We start from the raw sequence: 12,438 nt of genomic DNA on the forward strand, positions 1-12,438 counted from the left end.
TGCTGAGATTCCATCTCAGACTGATCTTTAGTGAGACTGAATTTCTTGAGCCCTCATTTTAGTACATGTTTAACGCTTGTTAATTTGATGCTTTTGAAAACTGCATATTGAATAAATTAATAGCTTCTATGAATATACATACAATATTCAGATGTTAATAAAGCTAAATTGGATCATCAGATCAATGACAATCATCACAGCTGTTTAGCAGATTATGGATTAGACTTAAAATTAACTGGCAATTTCATGTTTTTCAGGAAAAGCTGCCACATATCTGCTTTTTCTTGCTGCTTCTTGATAAATAGAAAAACATGCTTGGCAGAAAAATCAATCATGAAAATAATAGCAATTGTTGCAATAGCACAAGCGGCTTCAGGTGCACATCTTACCTGCAACGTATTCTTTAACTTCATGGACTTTGCTGATGGGGTTGTTATTTCTGAACATGTACAGATTAAAAGGGACTGGCTCTTTGCCAATTTTTTTCCAAGCAGAAACATCTGGAATGGTCCACCTTCCAGACATTATATCGTAATCCTTCTCCCCAAAGTGCAACAGTTTAGTTAGAGGATCATAAAGACCCCCGTGAAACCCGAGCACAAGCTGGAAATCTGGGTTAGAGTCCAAGTAGACCTCACCATATGCTGTGTATAGAAGCTGTTTGACCAGGAGGCCGTTGCTTGTGAAGACAGCCAGAGGTGTGCCGGTGTTATCACAAGCAATATAGAACTCCTCTCCACTGCTGATCTCCATAGCAAACACGTGGCCTTGAAGGTCATAGTAGAGTGAGGTGATCTCTGAACTTGAGTGGTTGTATACGTGTGTTATTCGAGCCGGATAGCTCAGATCTGCATAAAAGTACTGCAGGTGCTGGCCCAGGCTGCTCTTTGTGGATACTCTTCGGCCAAGTCCATCATAACGATACTGAATTGTCCAGCCGCTGCTCTTGCTATAAACCCGTACCAAAAGGCCTTTAGAGTTGTACTCAAAGATTTCTGCTCCTCTCTGACGAAGAAAACCATCTTCATCCATTCTATACTGGATGTCTCCAAGCCGGGTGATGCGGTCTCGCAGGTCGTAACGCAGAGGTAAAAGTCTGGCACTGTTTCCTGCATTCAACAAGTGCAGATTTCCATTAAGGTCATATGTATAGCGCCACATCACTTTGTCATTTAAGAATACAGTCTGGAGCTGGCCATCCACATCATACTCATAGCTGTACTTGGTTGTATTAGCAAAAGGACCAATCTTGATCTCTCGCTTGGTGACTCTGCCCACATCGTCATATTGGAAAGTAATCCAGTACATGAGTGACCGAAATATCTCATACTGGATTTCCTTGATGCGTCCATGTGCATCAAAGTGTTTGGTATATGTCATGACTGCAGTGGATATGATCTGATTTATATCATAGTAGATCACCCCAAACTTTCCAAACTGCTCAACCTTTCCTGAGATGTCATCAAACTGATATAAGTCGATGGGAAGTGGCGTTTCGTTTATGACGCCTTGTACACTGGTGACACGCAGGCTGCTGTCATAAGTATAATCAAAGCGTGCATTGACCATGCCATCCTCACTGAAGCGGAAAATCTGCCGGTCGACCAGGGGACCCACTTGCCGGTAGCGAATAGAGCAGATGAAACCTTCATTTTGCAGGTTGACAGTCTTCAGCACACCTGCTGTTTCATCATAGGTGAAGCTGACCCTTGTGCTGTCATACAGGATCTCTGACAGTTTATTCTGCCTGCGGTACCTGTACAGGACTCTCCGGCCTGTGCCAAAGTGAGCTATTCTCAGCAGGAGGCCATCTTCACTGTAGTCCACTGCTACTGAGGCATTGCTCTCTGGCGGGTGATAAAGGTTCCTGTAGTAACCCACTGAACGAATGGTCTGCATGGTGTAGCGGGCCACACTTGGCATGGTGACAGCAGAAAGACGGTCGAGAGAGTCGAAATCGAATATATACTGTCGCTGGCTGTGAAGCAGGAGAACCATGGACTAAAAGGAAAAGAGAAAATAGGGAATATTTCCTTAAGTTGGGTAATATTTCTGAAATGCAAGACATCCTGAGTGCAAGCAGGGTGTAGTAAGATATATGAAATATACACTGAGTAGTATTACTGTTTTTAGTTGTACTGCCTATTGTCTAATTATTGAAAAAGGTAATAAAAAATAGTAAATAGATCTCTGTGACAATCGTTATGTTTACAGTGTAAAATACATAAATTAATAAAAATCTACTCCTTAACTAGTTCCATGCTAATGACGCACTGTGCCATCAACAAATAGAAGTAATATTTACTTTTATCTCCTCTTAGCCAGAAAGTCTTATTTTACCTAATTTACAGTAGATGCAGTAAGAAGTTTGGCCTGCCTTCCAAGCATTTACCACTCTTTTCTGTTAAATTGTCAAGCCCAGTCATCCGTTGCTACACTGAGGTTTCCTGTGCTCCCTGAGCCTCTTGTGTTACTTGTGTCAGAGTGTTGACATGGCCGCTCCAGGTCACGCAACACAAGGATGCAGCCAGCGACTGCTAAGAAAAATCTCTGCATATGTTTGCAGCAGAGCATCCCTCTGCAATTTTAAAAACACTGCAAAAAAACTAAAGAATATTTATGTGGAAAAAAGGAGAGAGCGATATAGCACCGAGTTGCTCTTTCTTGTTTGACATGCACCACTTGAAAGGTTAGATTTTTAATTCCTGCAGTAAATTTTTCATAATATACATGTGCAAAATTACACTCTTTAAGATGGAGTTTGGTCATAATGTATTGGTATTGATCAATGAAGCACATTCTTATAATTTAAACACTACAGCAACCTGAGTGTTCAGGTTTGCTTTAGACCGAACATATTAATAAAGCATTAGAAGGCAGTGCATGCATTATTTAGATGTTGCCAATTAATATGTGATAAATACACTCTTACAAGAATTCAGCTTGTTTTTGGTAACCCAGCTGTAATTTTAGCAAGTGGAGACGGAGTCAGATGGTGAGGTGTAGAGTTTTAGAAGGTTTCAGGTATTAGAGGTATTTAATTGCTGTCTGTTATTTAGCAAGATCACACAAATTCTATTAAACTGAATTCCTTAAAGGTATTTGCGCAATTGAAGAATCCAGTGATTTCTAGATAACTTCTTTAACATTGCAAAATTGAGCACTGGCCTTGGAATAGTGTACATATTTTGTTACTGCTTCTGTAGAGACTGTGGACAATATTAAACATAAATATTGCCTCCCAGCATTTTTTTCACTGGTGGAACCTTGGTAAGACAGACAGCAATTTAAAGAGTATACTGTTTTATTGCATATTGACTGTATCCAGAATGCAGTATCACTAAGTCATTTCATGTCTTTTTGCTCCCAGAATTTTGATGACTGGGTTGAGTTATAGGATGGTAGTTATAGATGGAAGCGCCAGATTCTCCTGCGCAGGGAAACCAACTGGACATTTTTAATTCTAAAGCTTATAAACGACAAAGTCATTGCCTAGTCCCTCTATAATAAGCTCTGGTACTTGGGAAATTGTAGCTGATTTTTCTTGCAAAATAATGTTATGTTAGGGGCTTGACTCGCCCTGTAGTGATATATGCAGATGAGCCTGCTGTACAATGCATCTTACATATTGCTTCCTCTAGTCATGTTATTTTCTTACCTGCTCTAGGTAGGTGTAGCTCCATATCTTCCCATCAGCAAACACCCTGGAAATCAGGCGGCCTTGGCTATCATACTCAAGCCTCTCAGTGGTAGGACCTCTCTGCAGGGCACTGATCTGCCCACTGCTTGTGCGACTGACATTAACTGGCAGCAGCTTACTGCTGGGCACCCAGAGAACTGGATGTCCTGCGGTGTCATAAATAATCTTTAAGAGGAACTTCCTGTGGTCATCATAAATTTTCTCTGTCCTTAGGGTGCGATCATAATCAACGGAAAGAATATTCCGTCCGTTCACCTGGGGGTGTGTGAAAAAAAAAAACAAGTTAAAATTGGGTTATACCAAAAAATTCAAAATAAATATAACATAAACAGGCAACTTCTCCTAAAACTAGTGATAATACAGATTTGATGCTTGAAAATAACAAATGAGGACAGATTATACAACAGTGCAAATTTAAGAACAAATCCTTTGATTTGATTTCACTGGTCTTTGTCAGGATGGCTCTTTAAACTGTATTCATAGATTTTTTTACTACAGTTGTCACAGAGATTAACACCTCCTTCACGAGGCTCATTAAACTGAGAGACACTTTGGCGATCGTTCAGGTACACTTAAATCACAACCTCCTAAATTCAGTGGAGACAAAAATTACCGTGAGCCAAAGTAACCACCCAAGTTAAGTTCATGAAGTGCCTTAAATCATAAGACCCATGTCAGATTCTAGGAAGCAGGAGTAAGAAAAGGAGGAGTCATGTACAGTACTAGAATATTGATAACCCTCTACATCAGGGTAAATGTTGTGACTGATAAATCTCTATTGAAGGAAAAGAGTGCAGAAATATTTTCCAAGGTTATAATAAGGACAGAGACACAGCCACCAATATGAATTTGGATGGTTTGATCTGGATTTTGCATAAGTAAGTTGGTTGGATTATCTAAATGTGCCACAAGGGAAAAAAAGTTAAAGAAAAGCCTTAACATACCCTCAGCTTGCGTCCAAACACGATAACTTTCCCTCTGGCTTGTTCTTTGCGGAAGCGCCACTCTACCAAGTTTTGCCCACTCTCCCCTGGCAAGCTCATGTTGCGTCTGGCTACAGTCGGGTTGGCAGCGCCTGCCAGGATGTGGGGCTCTGTCTGGTAGTGGGTGTCCATCCCGTTGGCATAGGTAATCCTGAGCGAATTGTCATACCCCACTTGGTAGCTACTTCTACACTGGTCTGTTGATAGTAGACAAAAAGTGAAACTTTTAAGGCAGTTACACACTGGAACTGATGTTACTAACAGTCTTCGGGGGTGATCAATGGTTGTCAGTGAAGATGCTACAAGTTCTTAGCATTTCAAATTAGTACATTTTAAAATGAAGAACGATCATGGATGACGTGCTAAAATAACTGGGCCATCTGGCTCAGGCGGAGCGCAGAAACCACTTAGTTACAAGGTTGATACATCTCCCTGACACCCAAACCCACACACTGAGAGAGTAATCATTTACACTGTCGTCTGTCAGGCTTTCGTAATGATACACGACTTCAGCTTACTCAACATGGCCCCGCCGACCCCTGGAACAATGACAAATAACAACTTACAAAATAGCCAACTGAGCTGGGATGATGCGAGTCGAGGCCTTACCCTGAGCCAAAGTGTAGAAGGCACGGACGGTTGAGGTATTTGTTGTGATGCTGATTTCCTCCTCTGTCATGGAACTTTCAATATCCACCGTCAAAGCGCTGTATAGGTCCGTGTACAAGTTATTCACCATTCCAGTGGGAAACGTCACATTCATTAGGCGTCCTTCACTGTCATAGCTGGTTGACAAAAAGGACATCGAATGACAAAGCATTGATATGTATGAGGGCTCTCATAGTGCCACAGTGCATTCAATTATCAGCTCTTTTATACTCGTTGAGTAAAACCATCGACTTTCTTGTAATTAAAATGTCACATGTTCAATTTCCTGAGCATAAGTGAAGGGATGTCTGTATAAACCCTAGGCAAAATCCAAATATTTAATATGGGAGAGTGACACATCTCATCAGCTATCACGTTCATATAAAAAAAATTACAGAGACTTGTAATGAATTCAATTATTTGGATGATTGATGTGCCATTATAATCTTAACTGAATTCTGCTTTTTTAGTTGTAGTGAGGATATCATTCATGGCATAATGTGACATGACAGCAAATTAGACAAGGGAGAAAAAAATCAATCTCTGGTAGCCCATGCTACCAAAACAAAGCCCGGTCATTATGGACTAATAAATAATGAAATACAGTTCAGGTCATTTTGCTTTTAAAGTGCGCCTGTTAACCCAACATACTAATGTCACCATCACTACTGTCACCTACAACATTATTAAACATGGTTCAGTAAAAGAATAAAACACTTAATTTGCAATGAGATACTGAAGTCAAACTAGGCTATTTTGCTATCTGAGGCAAATTTTATAATTAGATTTCAATTAAATGTGCACCCTAAAGCAGTTCGCAGGTAACTGTGGTTCCCAATTATAGAGTAAAGTTGTACTAAGCTGTGAGACGAGAGAGACCATGCACAGAATTACACACACATTCAAGAACATATGTGGCAAACATACTGGTCTTTATACTTCATGATGTACTGCACAACTGTGTGTAATCATAATTATGGGCTGTTTCCATATTCTGAAAGCTTAATTAAAAGCAACCCAACTCAATATAGCACTTTGAAATAACAGACAGGTTTCCACAAAATGTTCTTGCCAATTGCTATCATACGTACTCGTAGAATGTTGTCCAGCCAATCTCTGATGTCTTTGTAGCCAGCAGCCCATTATTACCATGGTACGTAAGAAGTACCAGCTCTTGACCCTGTGCTGTGAGTGTCTTCAGTCCACCGTTGGTGCTCATGGTCATCCAGATCACCTGGTTATCAGGTGCGACGATACGCACCGGCATGCGATTGGGATCCCTACGGATTCTCAGGGTGTTGCCACTGCTGTCAGTAACAGCTGTGATGTCATTCTCTGTGCTGTAGCTGAAAGTATATTTCAAGTCACCAGTCAGCAAGCTTGCAGTGTGTTGGTGGGTACCATTGCTGTCAAACACATACAGCTCCTGGGCATCAGGGGAAGCCACTTCATATGTATTGGCACTGGAAGTTGGCCCGTTTCTAGAAATGGCCCGGATGCGGATGTTGCCCAGGTCTGCCACGTAGAGTGTTCCATCTGGAGCTGCCACTAAAGAAGATGGAGCATTGAGCCTTGCATCTTTGGCATAACCATCCCCTGTCTGGTAACAGTCGCAGTTGGCATCGTTTTTGCAATCGCAGTCGGAGGGAGCCCCGGCCAAATGCGTTATCTCACCATCCACAGAAACCTTCCGGATCCTGCTCATCTTTCGCTCATCTGTCTCTGCTATGTAGATGGCACCATGGTAAGATATGGCAATGGAAACAGCAGATTCTAGAGGGGTTAATTGTGCCCTCTGACCACCAGCCACTCCCCGCTCCAGTCCAGCCAATGGGCAGTGAGTAGGTCGGCCAGCTGCAATGCTGACTTGACCATTTTCTGAAATGCGCAGCACTATATTGTTGTCCAGAACATACAGCGAGTTGTCCATTGGGCTAACTGCTAGGTCTGTGGCCCACTCCAAATTCACCTGAAATACAGGTCATCAGTAGATTAGCCCATCTAATGACAATGTTGCATCAGTATACATTTTCAGACATTTTCTCTCCATTGACATTTATAGTGTTACTTGCTTGCTCTTACCATAGTAATTATATTTCTTTTATATATAAGAATGCACTTTATGATGTGTGTTTTTCACAGTATGTGTCAGGAGAAGATTGAAGCCACAAAGAATTCTTGGTATGCCAACACACACACACTAAATAAAAAAGTTCTTGAGTCTGTTCTAATTAAAAGGAGCAAAGTTGTACCAAGAATGAAGACTTAGATAAAAAGAAGTTGAAGCCCCGACCTCTTCCTGACCTTCAAACAGTTAGCTTTGAACAGCGGATTGTCAGTTTCAGAAAGTTGCACAGACACAGCAGTGCATAAATCGATGGTGAAAAGATGTGGGGGAAGGGCATTTCTGAAAATATTTGACCATCTGTCAAGCAAATCTGATGAGCCTCTTAAACTGAGTTACATGGGGACATTAAGTACTGTCCAGTAAAACGAGTTTTAAGTTTACATGGTTGGTATTGTCCAAAAAGAATGATGTCCTAGCAGAAAATACATTTGTGCAGTTCTGTAGTTATGTGACACCCCTTTGCATTCAGCACACAGTGACAAGACTCCGTCCCATCACCTTGTTTTCCCATACAAGGTTTTAGATCTACACAGCTGAAATATACTTTTTTAATCAGTTTTTTTTGGTGATGATTTTAAGATATATCGGTGATGCAGGAAGGATTAGCTCTCATTCTATTATTTTTTCCTCCCAAACTTGGAACAAACCATATGATATTAATGGGCCAGGAGAATGAATACCTAAGGGATATAACATTAGCTCTGAGCTCTTCAACCTGGGACTGGGTAATGAATTTAACATACCAGATTAAATATAAATAAAATTAAAAAATAATTCATACATTTAAAGTGACATCATTATTAACAATGTCTTGCAATAATAATAGGTGTATATAATGATCCAAAAACTACTGTAAAACCACAGCCAGCCATTACAGTCTCCTTGTCAGAAATGTGTCATTGAATAAAAAGCTTATTTATAACAGCACAAATGACTGGTCTGGCCTTCAAATACATAACTGTGTCATTAAAACTGTCAAAACACTCCTGAATTGTGCTTTTCCACAGGGTGATTAATAATAAAACATGATGCCTTTGAGGCTGCCTGAAGTAAAACTGCACTGAGCCAGTTCTCTAGCTTGGATGCCTGAAGATCACACAGTCTCGCCAAAACCATGTTTTTACTGGCTTACACCAAATGACTTGGTTAATTAGCAAAAAGTGACAAGCTTAATCCTTTGTCCCCATGTTCTCTTATGTTCACCCGCTTCATGTTCACCACCCACACGCGTACACAAACACTGATTGCTTTCTCTTCTGTTTATGTTAAAAATGTTCTTAAGTTGCCTTAAACGCCATTTTATTTTCTCCCAAACTCAAATGTGTTTCTCTTATTATCTAACCTCTTAATAGGACACCACTTGTGATATCTGTTCTTGGAATTATTTTGGTTGTGAATGTAGATAATTTCCATTGCCATGTTTGGTTTGTAGCCTTGTACTCTGCCTTTTTGTAAGCCGGTCTAGATTAAAACATTAGGAATCTAATCAAAATGTAAATCTGGTTAGTTAAAAAGAACAAGAAGAAAACACTTTGGGCTGGTTTGCAAAAAACCACTAAAAGTAGACAGGTCAAATTCCAAGGACTCTATTACAGACAGTCTCATGGACCCACAAAGTTGTTTCCTGAACCATTAGCTTTGCCAATCTCCTGCTTACTGGTGTTCTCTAAAAATTCTTCTATTCACATCTCATGCTGCTTATGCACGCTCCTCTTGTTTTGCAGTCGTACTGACTGATGTTTTTTGTCTGCTAGCTATCTGGTGGATGTTTAAGTTAGACAGCATGCCATTCATGGCTTGTTTGTTGCCACACAGCTTTCTACTTGGATGATTAAATAAAGGTTAAAAAATACGAAGAAATAGAAGGTTCACACAAAAAAGAGGTTTTAGTGTCTGATGTTGCTCTTATTTGATTCTAAACAGCTAGTTCGCTTCAGAATTCACTTTCTGCAGAAGCAGGGTATAGAAGAGGATGTGAATGCCTGTATTTTCATATGATAAAAGGCCTTTTTTTGGTTTTTATTTTTCTTCGTTATTTATTTTAAGTCTGGTATGAAACACTAAAGGAGCCAGATGAGAAAAGATATTAATGTTTAAGCAAGGGAATCTGCACAAGAGGTGTCATGGTATTGTAATTCTTTAACCTATTGCGTAGGGACAGGGTGCCGCTTTTATGTCACCCCAGGTAGGCAGTAAATTTTGTCGGACAAAGCCGGCCTTCCTCAGGTACTGCCAAAGAAAAGGTTTTATGTGCAGCAAGCCTGCTACCGAGTGCTGCTTCATTATCATGTGCGGTGTAAGTGTCCTCAATGCTGAGAATTTCTAGTGGAACACTAAACACTAATTCAGCTCCAGCCACATCAAAACAAGCCCCCCAAACTGAGTAATTATTCTTCCCTCCATATCTTCTGCCGTGACCTGAAAACTCATCTCTTCAATAAACACTTCATGTTTCCACTTCCTGCAAAATCCCATCCTCCTCCTTGCACACATTTTCCTCCTGTACTTTCAGAGAAAATGCCCTGCTCGTGTTGGATTGAGTGCAAAGAGAGCGAGAGAGAGCCAAAAAACAGTAGCATTTTCGCCTTCTCTTTCTTTCTTCAGCAAGCACCTCATAATGTTGCTGTTCTAGGAATGTAAATTTATTCCACTGATCTTACTGTTTTGAGTTGACTGCTTTTTTATTTTTTATTTTTTTCAGCTGTATAAACTGGAACTCTGTACATATATTTAAAGTCTCCTTTTTGTCCAAGGCTCTTGACCAAGATGCTGTAATTAAAATGTTACAGAACCACATCACAGAGCAGGTGACACAAAATAACGCAAAACTGCAGAATAACACAAAAACAGAATTATTAAACCATGAAGAAAGTTCCCAGTAAGAATAATTTCAAAGATTACATCTGTGAAAAACAGACAGCCTAAGTGGCAATCTAAAACCACCAGCACAAATAAGACTGATTTAATGCCATCAAATAATAAATGAATTATGCTAAAACATCCAGATTCTAATATACTACCAAATATTAGCAGCCAGAAGAGTGCATACACTTTCTACAGCAATGATTTCCATTCCCTGAAAGAGAGCAGTTTTTGCAATTTCAAATTTAATTGCAAAAGGTTCCAGGAAGAGCGAGCTGCATGTAAAAAAGCTATTTTACCTAAGAGTTTGGAGGATTCTTGATAATAATATAGATGCTGAGGTTAAAAAAAAAGTAAAAAAAAAAAAAGAAGGACACTGCCAAGGCTAATGCCCTATTTCACATTTTTCTCCACAAAAATTGAATGTGTCCTTTTCTTATTCTCCACCTCTACAACACGTTTTCATGAAATACGGCTTCATAATTTTTGCTTAGTCCTGCTTACTGACACACACAAAGAATTGCCCTTGGCAAAGGAAACATGCCTTTGTACAGAGCGCTCTCTTGAAAACCAGTAGTCATAGTGCATGTACAGTATGCAATTATACAGCATATCATACAGAGCAGTCATACAACACTGCATGTCAGTAACCAGACTGAAGGGGTACAATGATGGGTGCACCATACTGGTCATACTAAGAACCGGCTGGCACTTCTGTGTTTAAGTCACCTGATTGATGTCCATGCTATTGTCACAGGTCAGAGGGCGAGCCGATGTCAGGTCATTCGAACCGAGGAAAGTGGAGATGATGCCGTTTTGGTCCACTTTTCTGATTGTGGTGCCATCAACAAAATAAATCAGCCCATTCTTGTCCACTGCAATGCCTGTTGAAAACAGGTGAGAGGGAGAGAATGGAGAATAGAAGTGCAAAGGAAAAAGCTTGTGATAACAGGAAAGAAAAAAAAAAAACATGGTAGATATGCTGCATCTATGCCTGCATGACTCAGTGGACAGAACACGATGGATACATGTGTCAAGCTTGCCTTCCCATTATTCAGGTCACTGCAAAAAGCAAAGCCATCAATAATTCACAGTCTGCTTTTCTGGTATTAAATAATTTCACAGGCAGAAGTGGGAAAGGCTGTATTCATACGGTATATATGCACTTTGCCTTGTCTCGTAACCCTCCTGTCCAACAGAGACCTCGGGAGGTAGGGATGTCAATGAGTGGTGCTTTGTGGAGATTTTTTTTGACGTCGGCAATCATCAACAATCTGCACACCATTTGAGAAATAAATAAGCAGGGGAATGAAAATGACAGCTTTAGACAGTTTTAGATGAAAGAGGTGAAAGACAGGCAGTTGCCTCGGTGACAACTGTGGACTAAATTGTCTCGGTGATTGAGAGTCAGCTCAGAGTCGTAAGCTGGAGCCAAGCCAGTGTGGAGTTGCAATAACCATTTGTCCCAAACTGGGAAAATACATTAACAGACTATGCAAGCCTCCACATCACTTTCTATGCCACTGTGCTGTTTAATATGAGACCTCGGCCATACTTCACATTCAGAGATTTAAACATTCTGTGCTTTTCTATTTACAATTTAAATTTAATTTCTGAGATTTCAGGTTGTTGTAATTAGCATGATCTATAGTTTTCTGAAGGACTTCTACTGGTCTGAACATACTATAACTTCACTTTTACCTCCAGAGTATTATTTCTTTTTCAATGAAGTCTTTAAAAGCTTCTATGGAAGGTGAGTGATTTGGTTTGACCTGTGGCTAGGTCTGCACAAGATTGCTTTCTGCTAAAACATTGATGAGCCGAGGGAGCCCACGGTGAATCCTTGGGAGCTGGCTATTTGACAGTCTGAGATTCTCAGACAGATGAAAAGTGTCACATTTGAGCAGAGTTCAGCACATGTCTGAGAGGAGAAAAAAAGGAGCCATCTGCTGTTTCTTCTATGGTCCCGGCTTCCACCCACTCCATCATTAGAGTCGCTCCCTCAGATTGCCTCCGCTCAAGCCTTTATCACCCAGCTGAAGCTGAGCTATTGCAGTTGGCATTCAGAGTGGGCAACAACTAGTGCACAACAATTCATCCTTGCCTTTTCTTCCAGA

General features: G+C 40.4%; 1 protein-coding gene across 1 annotated transcript in view; it reads right to left on the bottom strand.

The window, feature by feature from the left end:
• si:dkey-237h12.3 (teneurin-3) overlaps nt 1–12,438 on the bottom strand; it is a 134,003-nt gene that overhangs the window by 2,782 nt on the left and 118,783 nt on the right. Inside the window, exons 23-28 of the mRNA XM_039621048.1 lie at nt 11,051–11,205; nt 6,423–7,300; nt 5,293–5,468; nt 4,645–4,880; nt 3,659–3,955; nt 390–2,001 (exon numbers count right to left, since the gene is read on the bottom strand). Coding sequence (XP_039476982.1) covers nt 390–2,001; nt 3,659–3,955; nt 4,645–4,880; nt 5,293–5,468; nt 6,423–7,300; nt 11,051–11,205 — 3,354 coding nt within the window. The remainder of the gene's footprint in view (nt 1–389; nt 2,002–3,658; nt 3,956–4,644; nt 4,881–5,292; nt 5,469–6,422; nt 7,301–11,050; nt 11,206–12,438) is intronic.

The sequence above is a fragment of the Oreochromis aureus genome, linkage group 2 (genome assembly GCF_013358895.1).
Source record: "Oreochromis aureus strain Israel breed Guangdong linkage group 2, ZZ_aureus, whole genome shotgun sequence".
Taxonomy (NCBI): Eukaryota; Metazoa; Chordata; class Actinopteri; order Cichliformes; family Cichlidae; genus Oreochromis; species Oreochromis aureus.